Genomic DNA, 17,975 nt, shown 5'->3' with positions numbered 1-17,975 from the left:
CTTGGCATCACCTTTGCAGCGCGTTTATGGGTCTTTCATGGTCACCCAGATGTGGGGAGAAAAAGGGGGGGGGTCATAGAGCTTTGGCCCAAGATCTCTTAGGAGGTTGGATCTCTTCTCCCTGAGGTCCTTCTACTCCAGGTACCCTCCTCCTGTTCCAGGGCACACAGTTCCTTGTCTTCGCCTCTGAGCCCTCCGCCCGCTTCCTCCCCCTCCCCTTTTTCCAGCCGCTCCAGACTCGGCGCTTCCCCCCTCCAACCCCCGCAGGCTGCTGCCCACTACTGGCCTTCTGCTGCAGTGCAGGCCTGATCGGCTCTGAGCACAGCCGGAGATGCTTAGCTCCTGCCCAGGAGGAAATAGAGCAAGAGGTTGCTGCACTGGGGTAGAAGGCACCTGGTCAAGTGGCCTTGATACCTGTGATGGCAAAACGCCAACACTTGGTGTAAGCCTAAACTCCCCTAATCATCGTGTCCCACCCCCTTCTCCTACCTTCGGGTCTGTACTGGGCCACGATGGTGACGGACTGGCCAGCCCGTTTCAGAGCAGCTGCAGCCTGCTCATGTGTTGCATTCCTCAGGTTGACGCCATTCACCTGTTTAAAAACAGGAGCCATGAGCCACCCCAAAAGCCAGAAATGGGGTCCTCTGTCGTAGCAGTTAGGAGATGGACATGGGTAGCCCATCTGTAAGCCTACGGGGATGCCTTTCTCCATGTCCCATCCTTGCCCCTAAGACGAGACCTAAAGGATGTGACATCTGTAGTGTAACAATTATCTTTATGGGGTCAAATGCCAACCAGAGTTAAGATCCAAGAGACATTCATTTCCTCCTCAAGGAAAAGTCTCATTTTGGTCCCTGGCCCTCACTGAGGACATCTATAAAGAAAGTAGAAGTTCTCTCCAGCTTTTAGCCCTTCCCCCACCTCAAGAAGCATTTCTTGGAGAAAGCAAGGTCTCCCCTTCTCCCTTTTACACTGGCACAGCTCCCATCCTCCCACCTCGTCTTTGTCTCCTCACCGATAAGATCCGGTCTCCCCTGCGCAGCTCCCCACTCAGGTCAGCTGGGCCTCCTGCCAGGATGAAGGAGACAAAAATGCCTTCTCCATCCTCTCCTCCCACAATGTTGAAGCCCAGGCCTGTGGAGCCTTTATGCAGGATGATCTTGCGGGGCTCTCTGGTGGGAAAGTAGTAGAAGGGTCAGGACAAGGTCAATATTAACTGTTGTCCCTATGGCGGCCGGCCTGGATCAAGTCCCGTATCACTGTAGAAGGACTTGGGTCCCTACGTATGATACCCTGTTCCTCCCATTTCTCTCCTGGAACCTGCTTGGCTGCTGTTTTCTGCCAGGTGCCAAGTTTCAGTTCCTCTTCCCTCCCTTATTCCTGAGGGCTTGGAGTCACCTCCCCAGCAGACAGTCCCCTACTCTCTCAGGTCAACAAACCCCTACCCTGGGCTCTGGAGACCATATCTCAGAGCTCACTCACTGGTGATCTTCCTCCCCACATTCTCCTATCCTACCAAGCTGTGTGACTGGACCCTGGGCCACAAAAGGGGAACCAGTTAGGAGCGGTAGAGTCATCCTGGTCTTGCTTGCACTCGCCATCCACGAAACGTGCACACTCACTTCCACATGCTCCTCTGCCATCTCAACATTCCACCCCCCAACCTCCCCTCCGACCTCCCTCAACAACAGATGCAGTCACCTGCTACCACTCTGTACCCTTGCTAGGTGATGTGGGGGACAGAGATAAAGAACTCCCGGGTCCCCAAAAAGGGCTGAGGGGCCCATCTGAAGAAAGGGAGCAAACGCATGGAAACTTGGACTACAAGTAACTACGTCTAAGAAATCCCTCCGTAAATGGTCAGTGTCATCAGGTGAGGGCAACAGCCTCTCGGTATATCCAAACACCCAGAGTTCCAGCACACTTTCGGGGCCCTCCACCTTCACTTTAAGCATCTTTCATCAAAAGAGCCCCAAGTCCAAGACTCTTCCTCCCTCGCTCCGGGTCTGGGGCATGAGGCTCCCTCCCAGAGTCTCGATGCTCTTGCTCGAAGCCCTGTCTCCTCCTACCTGGCATCCCCTCCAGGCCGCAGGGAACGGAGCGGCCAGGCCCACCTCTGTGAAGCCCTCCTCCAGGCCGAGGCTGAGGCCGAGCCCAGGCCCAGGGTCAAGCCGGAGCCTGAGAACTTGCGTGTCCTCTCCATGGCTCCAGTGGCTCTCTCCCTGTCTGCCTACCCTTCCGGCCCCACTGCAGCCAGCCCAGCAGCCTACCAGGCCCCACCCCACAGCTAACCTGTCCCCCGGAACCCCGGCCGGCCCGACCAGTTCCACAGCAGCCGCGCCAGAGTGGGGCGGAGCAGGTCCCTACTAGGGCACCCGGCCCACCAGCCTCCCCCGTGCAGCCAACCCCACTGGCTGAACGGCTTTCTTCTCTAATTTGGAACGATTGCCGTGGAGGGGGCTGCAAGTGGCTCCCCGCAGCCTCCACCTCTCAGCCCCTCATTGCTCCACCCCACCCCACCCCTTCTCTGCACTTTCCCATCAGGGCCACATACTTGGCGCTCCCCCTGATGGTGGAACTTGTCCCTGCACTCACCTCCGTCTGTCCCTAGGACCCCAAGGACTGAGGGAGGGTCTCAGAGCCCAAAGTCAGGGGCATGACGGCCCTATCCTCTTCTTTACCCTGTGGCAAGCACTCGGACTGTGGCCAGCCAGCCATGGCTTCCTCTCCTCCCCACCCCTAGATAGGATGGAGGGGCAGGGGTCTTACCTGGTGAAGTCCTCCTCTGCCAGCATGTGCCTGGGGATGGGAGAGTAGCGGGCAGGGGGCACCTGAGGAGGAGCAGGGTAACTGACCTTGCTCTCCACAGCCCCGAGATAACCCAGGCTGGAATTATGGCTTATGTGGTTGTCAGCCAAGGCAGTAAAAGCTGCAAGGCAAAAAGGAGGAGAGAATTTCAGAGAGCAGTCCCCGTCGGTCCCCTCCCCCCTCCCCAAGGACTGTCCCTCACATCCCACCTCAGATGCAACAGAGCCCAAGGGGTGCTGATTCCTCAGGCCTCTTGTCCCCACCCCACCCCCCAAGGTTCCTCCTCCACAGTCCCTTTCTGAATTCCGGACGGGCGGGCGCACTCCTGTGAGTCTTAGAAAGAGCTGAAGTCAAGGCAGTCTACAAAGAAAGGCATGACTAGAGGTGTAACTAATAATAACCCCTCACATCTCTGTAGCCTAATACAGTTTTCCAAGGGCTTTCTCGTCCGTCCATGATATCATTTGATCCTTGCAGCAGGCCCACGAGGAAGGCAGCACATACACCATTATCTCCTTTTTGCCAAAGAGGAAACTAAGGACAGGGGACAGGGACTTGTCCAAGGGCACCAGCTAGAAGGGACAGAGCTGGGTGGGGCCTCAGTCCTCCGGAGCCACAGTCCTGTGCTGTCTCTCTACCTTACCAAGGGGGATGCACTTCTTCCCCCAGGAAGCAGGGCGCAGGGCCGTCAGGCAGGGGACAGGGTAGGCGGGTACGTACTGCTGGCGTAGTCAGGGGGTGCGTACATGTCGTTGAGATGAAGGCTGCCTGGCTTGGCCACCTTCAGATAGACCATGTCAGAGGTGTTCTTCAGCGACGCCACCGCTTCCTCGTGCCGCACGTCCTGCAGATTGGTGTTGTTGACCTGGAAGAGGAGAGGCCTGGGGCTAGCGCCTGGCAGAAGGCAGGGCTGTCTCGGCCCCTGGGAGGTGCCCTTTCAGTGAAATTCAGCAGCCTCTCACAGAGGCCTAGTATGCTACTGCTGCGAGGAGCGGGGAAGCCAGAAGTGGGGGTAGCGGGGGTCAGGGACTCGCAGCCGTGAAAAGAACCAGGGCCTTGGCATCTGGGTTCCCCGACCGCCATGATGCTCTGGAAAGTCCCCATGCTGCCTAGTCCCTGAGTGAGGTTCGGGTGGATGAGAAGCTGCTGGTGCTCCCCGTCCCTGCCTGACCATTTGGGCATCCCCGTGAAGACTGTCTCACCGCCAGCAGCCGGTCCCCGATCTGTAGGCGGCCATCCTTCTGAGCAGCACCCCCGTCAATGATCTTGGTGATGTAGATGCTGTTGTCCCCTGGGATGTGCTGGTTGCCAATGCCCCCAGCAATGCTGAAACCCAGGCCTGGGTGGGGACCAGTGGAGAGCAGCAGAGGGCCACAGGAGAAGTGATAGTGCTAGGTCAATCTTAAACCCAACTCCCTGCCCACAGCCAATCCACTTCCCCATGGGAGTTCCCCCCAAGGATCCCAAACACCAGGCTGCCTTCCCAAAGTCAAGAATGAAGGCTGTGAGCTGGACCGGGCAGTCAGGCAAGGACTGTGGCCATTCCCTTCCATTACGTACAGGCCAACCAGGGGCCTCCAGCCAGAGCACAGGAACCCAGACAGCGTACCTTTGGGCCCTTTGAGCAGGTTGACTTCCATGATGGTCTCGGGTGGGGGCTGTCGCCGCCGCACCACCAACCGCACCACAGGGCCCGCCTCCTTCAGCGCCTCCACAGCCCGGCTGTGCACCACCTCTGACACGTCCACCTCGTTCACCCGAAGCACACAGTCATTCACCCTGTGGGGGAAGCCCAGAGGCATGACGGCTGCCCTGCCACCCCTCCACCTTTCCGCCATGCTCCCCCTCCCGCCCTCCCTTCCTCCTCCTTCCATCCTCCTCCCTTTCCCTCCTCCCTCTCTCCCTCCCTCCTCCTCCTTCCCTCCCTTCTCCTCCCTCTTCTTCCTCCTCCCTCCCTCCCTCCCTCCTTCCATGACTGAATGGAAGGGTCATCCTGCCAGTCACCCCCCCTTCCCTCATGGCCACCCTGCCCCTGCTATACCCTGCCCTGCTTCCAGGCCACCTCACCCCAGCCTCCCATCCATGGCAGCTGCCCCACCAGGAATGATCTTGGTAATGAAGATGCCAGGGTCATCAGGGACGTGGGGGTTGTCGATGCCACCTGCGATACTGAAGCCCAGGCCAGAATTGCCCTGCAGAAACGGGTGGAGGGGCACAGTCTGCTCATCCAGAGGGCACAGGGGAGGCTTCGTGGCGCCCCACTGCCCCTGCCCCTCAGAAGGGGCCACATCAGGCAGGCTGGCCGGGGCACATTTGTCAGAAACCTGGTGGCTTCCCAGCCAGTGCTGACCATTCTGGTGCAGAGGCCTCAGCAAAGCCATCCCCTCCCCAATTCCCCAGGCCTCAGTGAGCAAGGTCAATTAATATTTGTTATAGTCGCTTGATTGATTGAGGCAGTGATGTGGCCTCTGAGGGCTGCTGTTTCCCCATGCTTTCAATGCAGGTTCCCCCCCCCAGTCTTAGAGGTTCAGGGCCCTCCCCTCTCCTGGCTCAGCCCCTCCCCTCCCCTTTCATCCTGTCCCACTGGCTGACTCACCCGCTCAAGAACTATCTCCTCGTACTTGAACATGCCATCACTGCCATTGACCTGGGGAAAGACACAAGCAGCTCCCTAAGTACCTCCTGTCCTCCCAGCCATCTGCCCCCGGTCAGCCTGCTCCTCCCCGACTCCCACGGACTAGGAGAACTCAAATGGACCCCAGGACACCTCATGGCCACAGACGGGGACAAGATGACCCCTAGGAGGCCATCCTCTCCCCTTGCTTCCAGCCATATCACTCCAAAACCCAACTGCTCGTTTCGCTCACATCAATTGTCTGAGACTGAGCCAGCCAGTGGAGCACTCATAGAGAGGCTGGGCTCCAGGGCCTTGGGGTTGACTAGAAGGGGTGCAGGGCTGGCCTGAGGGGGATGGCATAAATAGAACCTGGCTGGAAAGCCACAGCACACCCAGCATCCATGTGGGCACCCAGGACCTGGACAGGGACTGGCTCCCCTTCTGAACCACAGACTCCCACCATGTCAGAGCAAGAAAGACAGCAGACACCATCTTGTCCAACCTCTCTTGCGATACATGGTGACACTGAGGCCAGAGAGGACACAGGTTGTGCTAAGGGCACACTTGGAGTTACTGGCAGAGCAGGGGCTAGACCCTAGATCTCCAGGTGCTCTTTTGATTAAAGCAAGCTGCCAAGGCTACTGATGTTTGGCCACCCATCCCCTTCCCCAGCAGAGCTCCTGGGCAAAAGGCAAGCTTCCCCCTTCAGAATACCTCACGAACCCTCATTCTACAGCTCCTTCTGTGTCCCCACAAGCCCAATTCTTCATACGGTCAGAAGGAGTCAAAGACCTAATCCATTTTCTACCAAGGGGCATTTGATCCTGAACCCTCCATGTTTCCCAGCGGAAAGGGCCAGGGTAGGATCTGGTTGGCTAGGTGTCAGAGGCCAAGCCAGGGGTGGGATAGGAGCAGAGTGGCCAAGATTCCCCACGAGGGAGGAGCTGATGCCCGTGGACTGACGGGCAGCAGAGTCCATGGCCTTCAACATCTAGTAGCCATGGGAGGAGATGCAAGGGAAGGGGTCAGAACACAGGGTTAGTCCAACCAGCCCACAGAGGTGGCCTCCCAGACAAGATATACTTGTGGCCATTGTCATACTTCTGGACAGACAAGTAGCACATGCTCCTTGACTCCCACTCTCATCATCCCCGCCAATGGAGAAGCCCTCCTGCCTCTCTCCCCAGGTGACCTGGCACCCATCCCGCATCTTTCTCTGGCTGAGTTGCCCCTTTCCTGACCCCCGGTCTCCTTTGAAGAGCAGAGCTGGGAATCCAGGATGAGGGCTCCTCCAAATGCCCTGCTCTGCTTTCCTCCTCCCACACAGCTTTGGCTTCCAGAAGCAGAAAGGTGGAGAGGGGGAGAGGGCTGGCTAGTCATGCCTCCACCTTTCCTGGGTCTGGTCACGGAACTTCATGCCGTGCAGCCCTAGGAGTTGGGGGGAGGACTCCAGCTGCAGCCCCACTCTGGTCCCTGATCCCAGGAGGAAGAACTGATGACTCTTCAGAGTCCCCAAACCGACTCAGCTGCCTGAAATACCATGTGAAAGAAACAGGCAAAAGGACACTCATGCAGCTCTTGCATGCATCTGGGGTACCATGTGTGCCCACATGTGATAAGCCATGCTTCAAGCCCACTACCACTGACATCCAGAGGATCCAGCTGCCACTGGTCCACCCTCCCACTGCCCCCCTCAGGGACCCTGCTCCCAGGACCAGGAGCCATCCAGTGATCAGCCCTGGCAGACAAACCTTGGCCAACTGGTCCAGCCTTGGAACTGTCACTCATCTCTCAGTTGAGCAGGACAAGCATGAGAGAATGTTTGCAAGGGTAGTGCCCCATGATAGAGAGGAAAAGGAGACACGGGGACTCGCTGCAGAGGGCAAGGGGCCAAGGCAAGGGACACGGGATGCAGTCAGTGTAGATAGACAGAAGACCAGAACCCAGGACCCCTCTCTGCAGGAAGTCCTCACCTTTGCTTCTGAGTGAGAGCACATTCTATCCCCAGAGGAGGACAGAGGCAGCCAGAATGGCCACCAGCTTGGGGCCATCAGCACCTGCCCTCAACAGCAAAGCCTCCTTCTCTCCCCCTACCCTGGGTGCTGCAGAGCTGAATAACCAGACAGGCCCTCCGCCATGCGTGCCAGGGACCTGGCTCTGCCGGCCCAGCCTCCATTTTGCTGCTTCTCCCACAGATGCTTCTTCCATTTTCTAAGCTGGCAGTTTAGGCTGGGAGTGGAAGCCAGAGTTGTGCCCAGCACCCAGGGGTTCCCAAGCTGTGCCAAGTCAGGCCTGGGGGGGCAAGCTCTTCCACATCTGGGGGGACCCAAGGGGCACATGCCCCACTGGGGCCAGTCCCTGCACCAGGGCACCATGCCTGCTCTGGAGCGAGGAAGCTGGCTTCAGCACACCCCCCCCCCAGCACACACACACTTCAGAGCTGCTTGGACAAAAGAGTCCGTCCTCAGCCTCTCAGCCTTGCTTGGGACGTGTCTCTCTCCTCCTCCCCCTCCCCTCTGTTGCCTGTCAAGCGCCTCTAACCAGGGACACCACACACTCACACACACACAGAGGCACATGCTCACACACATACATGGAGCCACACACACAGGCACACAGAGACACCTCCACCTTCAGAGACACGGCCTCACACGTCCATGTGCCCATTCACACACAAAGGGACTGGGACGGAGAGGGACTCCTAGCAGGGAGGGAGGACGCTCGAGAGGGAGCCTGGCACATGGGCTCCACATAGATTCAAAGGAGCACCATTGCCTTCCTCCACACACCTCAACGCACACGTCCCCCTACGCAGAACACCGTGCCCCCTCCTCCCCTGCCGTGGAGACACACCACACACAGCCCCCGCAGAACCTCCCGCCCCCTGCCAGACACAGAGACACTGCTAAACCCCCACACTGAGACAAACCCAATTCCCCCGCACAGGAAAATGTGCCCCTCCGCCATACCTTCACCCCTTGACACACACAGCTCCTCCCAATCCCCTCCAAATGGAGACCCCTAAACAGACACACACAAGGAAGCACACATTTCCCACCGCCTCTCCTGGTCCGGCTTGCAGCCCCAGGAAGCCCTACTGCACCCCAGGCCTCTCGGCCCCCACTCCCCAGCCCCTTGGGGTTGCCCCAACGCCCCCCCCCCCAGCTCCGCTGATCCATACCTGCTCATACCAGTCTCGGTTGGTACAGGTGCACTCTGGCCACCAACTGGGGCCGCTGCCGTTGAGTTTGGGGGTGCTCTTGCCCGGGACTGGCTTAGGGGGCACTGGCCCCACATCGCGGCCGGTGGGGATGAGCTTGGCCTTGGTGCGGGGGGTAGGGGTGGCCCCCGCCTGCGAGGGCAGGGTCTGCGAGCTGTAGCCCCCATAAACTGTGCTGGCTCCATTGCCTCCACCTGGCCCGTAGGGGTCGGGCACCTGCCAATCCCCGTAGCCGGGAGGCTCCAGGCGCCGCAAGGCGGCCAGGCGGGTCACCTCGTAGCACTCGGGGCACTTACAGCAGTGCTGGTGCTTGTGCATAGCACTGCCCCCCGCGGCCCGGACCCCCCAGCCCACGCCGCTTTCCACGCCGCCGCCGCCGCCGCCGCCGCCGGGCTCCCGGGCACACTCACACTGCTCGGACCAGGAAGGGGGGGGGACCCGTGGGGGCGCCCGGGCGGACCGGGGCCTGGGGCCGGGCGGGCGTCCTGGGGCCTCTGCCCCAACGCTGCCCCGCACCCACGGCTCCCCCTCCAGCACTGGCGGCTCCGTGTCGCCCGTAATGGCTTCTGGGCCGAGGCCCAGCGGCAAACAAGAAGCGGGAGTCTGGGTAGAGGATGGGTGCTGCGAGGACCGCTCCTGCACTGGTCCCCAGGATGGATCTGAGTGGAGTCAAGAGCATCTCTCCCTGGCTCCCGTCTCAGTTGATTCCAGCCAATCAGCGTGCAGAGTCGGGCAGCGGCAGCGGCAGCGGTAGGAATGCTAAACAGCGGCTCCTTAAAGGAACAGGGGCAGTGGATCCTCAGGCTCAGCCCCAACCCCCCAGATGGCTGAGGTACCGCTGACCCTAGGGCGGGGGCATGGGACTTGGGCCACGCATGAACTCTGTCCCCAATCTCGTGTCCTCATATCCCCAATTTCAGCGCATCCTCCGCCCACTCCACCCCACCCCACTTCCCAGAGGGAGTTGCAGGGGGCGCTCAGTGGGTCCCCTGGCGTGCTCTGAGCTGGGGCCACCAGAAGTAAAGATTTGAGGCAGCACAACGGACGAAGGGACATTGGGGAAGTGCTCTCTCCTAACAGGGGATAAGGGAAGAGGGCGGCTTACGAGGCTGCTCTCCTGTCGGGGCCCCCTCCTCAGGACTATTGTTCTCTCAACCTCTAGGCCCTGAAATGCTGGCAGCCTCCCACTGGACCTGCTTCCATCACCAGTGAAGGACTGAAGCCTAGGACCGGAGGGAAGGAAAGCTCTAAGCTCTGGTCCCTGGCCCACAGACTCCTGTCTCCCGCCAGCCCCACTCCTGCATAGTTAGGTTGAAGGAAAGTGCTTCAGGATGCCAAGAGGAAAGACAGACCAGGGCAGGAGGAAAAAGGCAGGAAGAGGTCTGAAGGAAGAGGAACCATTCCCGGGGTCTGCAGAAGAACTTGGGAATACTTGCCCAAGGACATCCCCTTAGCTGCTCCTGGCTCAGCCTGTTGGGGGATGGAAGGACGATGGCATGCTGGGAGGATTCTATCTTTTTGCTCTTCTTTTTTTTTTCCAACTACAGTTGACATACAATATTATATTGGTTTCACGTGTACAGCATAGTGGTTAGACATTTATGACTACGAAGTGATCCCCCCGATTAGTACCCACCTGGCACCAAACATACTTATTACAACATCATTGACTATGTTCCCTATGCTGTACTTTACGTCCCCATGACTACTTTGTAACTACCAATTTGTACTTCTTAATCCCTTCACCTTTTCCACCCAGCCCCCCAACCCCCTCCCTTCTGGTAACCATCAGTTTCCTCTGTTTCTATGAGTTTTGCTGTCCTTGTTTTGACATCAGCTACCAATTATTGAGTATTTACAAAGTCATAAATGCTTCGCATGCAGACAAAAACCCTACCAAGGTGCCACTATTATTATCCTAATTTTACCAATGAGAAATCGAGGCTCAGAGCTGTTAACACAGCTGGGTACCACAGCAGGAGGTGACAGAATCAGGATGCAAATCCTGGCCATTTGCCTCCAGAGTCCATGCTCTGAACCACTTCAGTACAACAGAACTTAGATCTCCCTTCAGTTCAACAATCATTGCATACCTACTCTGTGCAAGACCTTGACCTAGGTCCTAGGAATACAGAAATTCATTCTTAATTCAACAAACATTCATTGAGCACCTGTTATGTGCCAGACACTGTTCTAGGATTTGGGGATATTGCAGAAAACAGAACAAAACACAACAAATTCCTGCCCTTGGGGAGCTTACATTCTAGTGAGAGAACACAGACAAAACTGAGCACAATAAATAAATGAATCACACAGTATATATGATGAGACGTGCTGCGGAAAAAAAGGAAAAGTAGAGTCAACAACTGGTAAATGTCTTGTTATATTTGCTCTATCGATCGACCTACACGTCTTTCTGAACCATTCAAATGTAAGTTCCAGATTTCATTTCACTTCTCTAAATACTTCAGCATGCATCTTGTTGGAATGAAGACATTCTCCTACATAACCACAATATTATTATGACATCAAAGAAAATAAGCAATATTTCATATCACCTAATATCATCTAATGTCCAGTTCTATATTCAAATTCCCCCCAACTTGCCTTTTATATTTTTTAACATCACAAACTATCAAGGTTCTCATATTACATTTGTGTCTTTAGCCACTTTTAACCTAAGGAGCCTCAATCTTAAAAAAATACTTTTTTATTTAAAAATAATTATAGATTTACAAGGAAGTTGCATAGATAGTACAGAGAGGGCCTGTATACCCTTCACCCAGCGTCCCTCAACGAGTGAATCTTCCATAATTATCATACAATATCAAAATCAGGAAATTGACATCGGTTCGATGTGTGTATAGTACTATGCCATTTTACCACATATGGAGATTTCTGTAACAAACATTGCAATCAAGATACAGAACCAGTTTATCACCACCAAGATCTGCTTGTGTCATTTCATCAGGTTGAGGAAAGATACCTCCCTTTAAGTCTCTTTCCTTTGTTCCATTTATAGTACGATTGTCTTCAATATTTCCTCTACATATATTGAACTCCACATCAATGGTGTTATACTTATTGCTTCAACCCTCAAACATAATTTAGACAGCTCAAGAGGAAAAGGAAAGTCTATGTGCTTACATTTTAACTCATTCTATTATTTCTTCCCTCCTGATGTTCTAAGATTTCTACTTTGATAGCTCCTTTCTGTTTTGAAAACTGCTTTTAACCGTTTTTTTTAGGGTGGGTCCGCTGGCAATATATTCTCTTAGCTTTCCTTTGTTTGAGGATATCTTGATTTCCCTCTCATTTCCGAAGGCTATATTCACTAGATATAGCATTCAAGGTTGGCAGTTCTTTTCTTTCAACACTTGAAATATATTGTGCCACTTCCTTCTGGCCTCCATGGTTTCCGATGAGAAATCCACTGATATTTGAATTGTTTTTCCCCTGTAGGTAAGGTGTTGTTTCTTTCTTGCTGCTTTCAAGATTTTCTGTTTGTCTTGTTTTCAAATGTGTGATTGTAATGTGTCTTGACTTGGATTTCTTTGAAATTATCCTATTTGGGATAATTTCAGCTTCTTGAATCTGTAGGTTTTTGTTTTTTGCCAAATTAGGGAGATTTTCAGCCATTGTTTCTTGAGGACTTTTTCATCCCTACCCTCTTTCTCTTCTCCTGGGACTTTGATGACACAAATGTTAGGTCTTTTGTTATAGTCCCACATGTCTGAGGCTCTGTTTTTTTTGTTGTTGTTGTTTGTTTGTTTGTTTTTTAAGTCTATTTTCCCACTATTCAGATTGGGTAATTTCTCTGTCCTCTTCCACCCTGCTGGTGAGTCCATCCACTGAGTTTTTTAGTTCGGTTATTGCATTCATCTGTCCTAAAATTTCTATTTGATTCTTCATGATATCTCCTATTTCTTTGCTAAGACTTCCTATTTTTTTCCCATTTTTTTCAACCTTGTGTGTAACTGCTCACTGCAGCATTTTCTTTTTAATGTTGACCACTTTAGAATCCTTTTCAGATCATTGAAAGCTCTCTGTCATCTTGCTGTTGGCATCTGTTGATTATTTCTCATTCAAGTTGAGAGTCTCCTGGTTCCTCATATGATGAGTGATTTTTTTATTGCATCCTAGACATTTTTGGCTATTATAAGACTCTGGAACTTATTTAAATCTTTGTTTTTGGTAGACTTCTTCTGACACTGTAGCCATCAGTGGAAGGGCCACTGCCAGATAGGGATAGAACTTCAAGTTCTCCCCTCCCTGTCAGTTGATACCTCAAATGGGGGTTCTTCCTTACTGCTGGGCAGGGTGGGAGTTCCAGCTCTCCACCGACACCTCCCTGGCTGGGAGAGGTTGAGGTGCCTCCTTCCTGATCCCCAAGTGGCTTCCACTGACCATGGGTGGGGGCGAGGGTGATAAAGGAGTAGGGGAGGGAAGGGAGGAGGGAGAGGGCAGGTAAAAGTCCTGACTCCTCACTAGGCCTCCTCTGGCACTCTGACACCACCCAGTGGGGAGGGGAGGCCTTGTTCCTTTGTGGGGATGGAAGCCCAGGCTCCCTATTAGACCTTCTCTGACACCACCCCAGAGAACATGGGGGAGCCTGATGAAAGTCTGAATCTCTACGTGGCCTTTGCTGGTGTGTGTAGGGCTGCAGTTTTTTCTGTGATGTTTGGTTGCAGTAGAGAGGTTATTATCTAACAGTTTTCTCTCTGGCTACGCTGTCCATTTCCTGGTCTTTTGGCTAGAGAGAGCAGGCTTTTATTGAGGCTTTTTTTGGTTGGTGCCCACAGGATTTCCAGGCTGCTCACTTTTCTGGAACCCAGTCTGGGACATAGGAGACAACAAGAAAATGCAGGGAACTCACCACCGTGAGTTCAGGTCACTGGAGTTCCTAGTCAGTCTGCCGTTTTCGTTTTCTTTTTTTAAAATTTTATTGGGAATATTGGGGAACAGTGTGTTTCTCCAGAGCCCATCAGCTCCAAGTTGTTGTCCTTCAATCTAGTTGTGGAGGGCGCAGCTTAGTTCCAAGTCCAGTCACCATTTTCAATCTTTAGTTGCAAGGGGTGCAGCCACCATCCCATGTATGGGGGAAGTGAACTGGCAACCTTGTTGGTGAGAGCTCGCACTCTAAACAACTGAGCCATCTGGCCACCCCCATTTTCTCTTTCTTTCAGAGTCTTATGTTTGTTTTATATATAATGCCCAGGGTTTTAGCAGGAGGAATAGGGAGAAGTATGTCTACTCCACCTGGGTTCAGAACTAGACGTCAGTCTCTCTCTCTCTCTCTCTCTCTCTCTCTCTCTCTCTCTCTCTCTCTCTCTTTAATTAATGACATCGGCATTTTAAAGAGTACAAGTCAGTTGTTTTGTAGAATATCCTACATTTTGGATTTGTCTGTTTTTTCACCCCTAATGGTGTCATTTAGCTCATTCTTCTTACCCTGTATTTACTGTAAACTGGAAATCAGAATCAAATATGTTTATCAGGGTAGGCCTCACTGAAGTGACATTTGAGCAAAGACTTCAGGGAGGTGAGGAAGTGAGCCATGCAGAAGAGTACACCCAGCCAGGGAACAGCCAGTGCAAAGGTCCTGGGGAAGGGGTGTACTTGGCTTGTTCAAGGAAGAGCAAGGAGGACCAAGTGGCTGGAACAGAGGGAGGGAGGGGGAGAGTATTAGGAGATGAGATCAGAGATTTCATAGGGGACCAGATTGTGTAGGGCCTGTAGGCTGTTCTAAGGATTTTGGCTTTACTCTAAAAGAGATGGGGAGCCATTGGAGGATTTTGTGAAGAGAACTGACGTGATCTGACGTGGGTTTAGCAGGATGGCTCTGGCTTCTATGTGGAGAATAGGCCACAGAGGACAAGAGTAGAAACAGTGAGAGCACTCAGGAGGTTACTGCAGTGACCCAGATGACAGGTGATGGTGGTTTGGACCATGATCATAGCACTGGAGGTGATGAGAAATGGTTGGATTCTGGATGTATTTTGAACAGAGAGTCAATGGGATTTGATGAAGAACTGGACATGAGGTGTGGTTCCAAGGTCTTCTGGCCAGAGCAACTGGAAAGATGAAATTGCCATTAAGTGAGATGAGAACAGCTTTGGGAGGGGTCACTTTGGGGGAAACGATTGGGTGTTCAGGTTTGGATATGCTGATTTCGAGATGTCTGTTCGATATCCAGGTGGAGATGAATAGCAAACAGATTCTGCTATCGAGGTGCTCAGAGTTAGAGAAATGGCAATATGGAAGTAAATTATTACAATAGCTGTTAAAAGTGCTACTCAGAGGGGTGTATAGAAAAACAAGTTATCAACTCTACTTGTGGGGTGAGGATGGAAAAGTTTTGACTAGGTGTTCGTTAGGTAGAGAAAAGAGAGCAGTGTCGTTTTCTACATTCCCAGACCCTGGCATACAGTGGTTGCTCAATCAGACCCAACTGAGTCACTAGTTGTGTGACCCTGGATGTTGTTTTACTTCTCTGAGCGTCAGTTTCTTTATCTGTGAGATGGAAATAATCATAGCGTTTTTATGAGGATTAAATGTAAAACATTTAACATATTACCTGGCACACAGTGGGTTAGGGTTTGTTATTATTGTTGAATGAACAAATGAATGAATATCTCCCTTCATGACCAAGTTTAGGCTAGGCTGGTAAGCCAGGAGCTTAAAGTCTTTTATATGCTCAGCAGTTTGTCATTATGGAGTGCTAGACTCTTTTCCTACATACTGAAAATGGCTCAGGAAAAAAGCCCCCTATATATAGCTTGGGCCCTCTGCACTGGTCTGATTGAGTTGAATAAGCATTGCTAAGCCTGGAGTGAATGGAGAGGGTCAAATTGCCCTCCCCACACCCCATCCCCATTGACTAGTTGGTTCTCTCTCTCTCTCTCTCTCTCTCTCTCTCTCTCTCTCTCTCTCTCTGTCTCATCTTTTCATTTTTAATGAATCTGAGTAAAACCCCCTGAAATTCACAGTGAGCTTCTCCCCACTCCACTGGACTGGGTTGGCTTTGATAATACTGAGATGCTTTGACACTTGGAAACCGCTCCCAACAGCTAGAGCCTGAGGTTCCAGGGAGACTGGCGCCCCCTACAGATCGAAAGCAGACCCATGCCCCGGCAGGCGACTGTAGTTGCTAGGCAACCGGGCGGCCTGCTCAGACTGAGGCTACCCGAGGAGTACCAGAAGGGATTTGGGAGGAAGGCAGAGACCACTTCTCATCCCATCCACGGGCTCTCCGGCGCCCTCAGTGAATTGATGGTGTTGGTGCAATGAGGCTGCTATCTGATAATCTGGGCTCATTCTTGAAAGTAGAGCTTCATTGGGTGAGTGCAGTGTTTGTATGTGGAGAAACAATCACCCTTGCCCCAAAGCCATCTGGTTTCACCTGGAAGCTGGAGACCGGGGTCGCTTCCGGTTTGCAAGTAGGAGACATTGCTGTGGGTGTGCATCCTTTGTCAATGGGAATTCTAGTAAATTGGGCGTGGGTGGGAATAATTTTGGTGATTAGTCCAGTAAGGTATTAAGATTTCCCCACCATTCCCAATGTACAAATTAGGGAACTCCTACTTTAGATCATCAAAATAAAAATACCCCATAGGAATGGCAATATATAAAGGAGTATTCCTACCTTGGTGGAGACAAGTGTCTCGCTGGCTTTTCTGAATTAATTTCCTCTATGGAGGAGGGAGAGATCCCGAGGTCTGTTGACCCCTGTGAGTAGGAACCGAGCCCAACAAGAGGGAAAAAATAAAAAGAAGAACGGGAGGGTCGTAAACACAGAATTAGGCAGCTTCCTAGTGCTGTGTCTGGTTTGGAGCCAGCAAATCCCTGACTCAGCGCCCCCTCTGTTCCAACCATGCTGCACACCCCATCCTCTCGAGGGCCTTTGGGGACCAGAAACCCACAGCTTCTCCTCCTAGCATTCTGGCCTATGAGTTGGTCTAGGCAGGCCAAGGCCATGGCCACAGTAACCCCTCCGCCTGGGACTCGTCTGTGCACTCCTAGGTAGTACAACAGGAGCTTCATCCTGGTAGGTCCCCCAAACATGGCAAGTTTAGTGGAGAGCTGTGCCCAGGAGTCTCATGGTGGGCTTTCCCTCGAGACTTGCAAGGTAGACATACCCGCTAAGGTACTGGCAGGCAGACAGATACTGGTGCAGCCACTGCCCCAGTCCACAGCACCTCCACGGAGCATGATGGCAGGGGGAGGCTCCTTGTTCCGGTGCTTCCAAACAACTGGGTCGGGACTGTGCCTCAGCTCTATTAATAGCCCCTAGCCCAGTCTGCTAGCCCCAAACTCGGAAGCCAGGAGCTGTGAGTCAGCAGCTAAAAATAACGGGAGAGCAACTGCACCCGAACCCCAATGAGCTGCTCCCCCTGGCCCCCCACCCTCAAATTTTTGTCCCCTTCAGTCTCCAGTGCAAGGTCTCACAGAGGTTCAGCGCGCCGTAGCTGTCCAGTCCTGGGAAGAGAGGAAGGATTTGCAGTGGCAGGCTCAGGGCTGAGAACCCAAGGCTGGGAGCTAGGGGCTGGGGGCAAGGGGTTAGGGGCTAGGGCTGGGTCCTGGCAGCCTGGCCGGGAGTCTGGAAGCTGAGGTCAGAGGACTGCAGCTGAGAGCCTGGGACTGGACGGTTGAGGAGGCGGCGTGGGGACGTGGCGACCCTGGAGGTAGTCAGGGTTAGGTCGGAAGAGGCTGCAGAGCTGGGAGGCTGCGCGACTGGGAGGGGACAGAAAAGAGGACCAGGGAGAGGGGGTACCTGCTGAGAGGTGAGAGCCGGCCGTCCCTGACAGGCTGGGCGCCCCAGAGCTGAGGCCGGCGGTCGGCCTGACGGAGGGGCAGGATCCGGAACCGGCCAAACTAAGGAAATGCAGCCTGAAAAGGCAGTGTGTAAAGGAGACCTGTCGAGAAGACCCGGCCCCGGCGCCAGCTGCAGGTCAGTTGTGTGTCAGTGCGGATGGCTGCCTGTGTGACAGCGCAGGGCGGCGGCGGGGCGGTGAGAGAGGAAGGGGCGGGATCCGGGAGGAGGAGGAACGGGAACGCAAATTCAAACTCGCCTCCATCAATCGCCATACCGGAGGTACCGGGAGCATCCTGGGAATTGTAGTCCCGGGGGCTGCCCTGAGACCGAGCAGGGGCTTGTCCCGGGGTGCTAGTGCCTCCCCCCAGGTCCCAGTCTGGCGAGAGGGATGGAATGGAGACCGGAACCTCCTGACCTCGCCCGAGCTTCAGTTCAATTTGCCTTCGCGTGGAGGCACGAATCGGGGCAAATGTTGGTGCGGTAGGGGACTGAAGAGTCAGCCACAGAGCCCCCTC

General features: G+C 53.8%; 1 protein-coding gene and 1 long non-coding RNA gene across 6 annotated transcripts in view; both read right to left on the bottom strand.

The window, feature by feature from the left end:
• Positions 1-9,392, bottom strand: part of DLG3 (discs large MAGUK scaffold protein 3) — a 51,269-nt gene extending 41,877 nt beyond the window's left edge. For 2 of the 5 annotated variants that reach the window (XM_019747989.3, XM_019747990.3), the window contains exons 1-9: positions 8,607-9,391; positions 5,405-5,455; positions 4,876-5,000; positions 4,418-4,587; positions 4,011-4,147; positions 3,529-3,673; positions 2,770-2,929; positions 1,016-1,172; positions 490-592 (exon numbers count right to left, since the gene is read on the bottom strand). In XM_019747989.3, coding sequence (XP_019603548.1) covers positions 490-592; positions 1,016-1,172; positions 2,770-2,929; positions 3,529-3,673; positions 4,011-4,147; positions 4,418-4,587; positions 4,876-5,000; positions 5,405-5,455; positions 8,607-8,963 — 1,405 coding nt within the window. In that variant the 5' untranslated portion in view covers positions 8,964-9,391. Of the gene's footprint in view, positions 1-489; positions 593-1,015; positions 1,173-2,069; positions 2,225-2,769; positions 2,930-3,528; positions 3,674-4,010; positions 4,148-4,417; positions 4,588-4,875; positions 5,001-5,404; positions 5,456-8,606 lie in introns of those variants that run through there. The other 3 variants (XM_074323228.2, XM_019747988.3, XM_019747994.3) reach the window with 3 other exon arrangements.
• A 3,327-nt stretch (positions 9,393-12,719) lies between these two features.
• Positions 12,720-17,634, bottom strand: LOC148754704 (uncharacterized). Its single transcript, XR_016020036.1, has 4 exons — positions 17,419-17,634; positions 16,784-17,123; positions 16,291-16,373; positions 12,720-14,719 (listed from the first exon to the last, which is right to left on the bottom strand). It is a non-coding gene; the product is annotated as an uncharacterized LOC148754704 (long non-coding RNA).
• Between the last annotated feature and the right edge of the window lie 341 nt (positions 17,635-17,975).

This window comes from Rhinolophus sinicus, chromosome 18 (genome assembly GCF_057876585.1).
Source record: "Rhinolophus sinicus isolate RSI-liver-muscle chromosome 18, RSI-T2T, whole genome shotgun sequence".
NCBI classification, from domain to species: Eukaryota; Metazoa; Chordata; class Mammalia; order Chiroptera; family Rhinolophidae; genus Rhinolophus; species Rhinolophus sinicus.
This window is presented reverse-complemented; position numbering and strand designations above follow the sequence as displayed.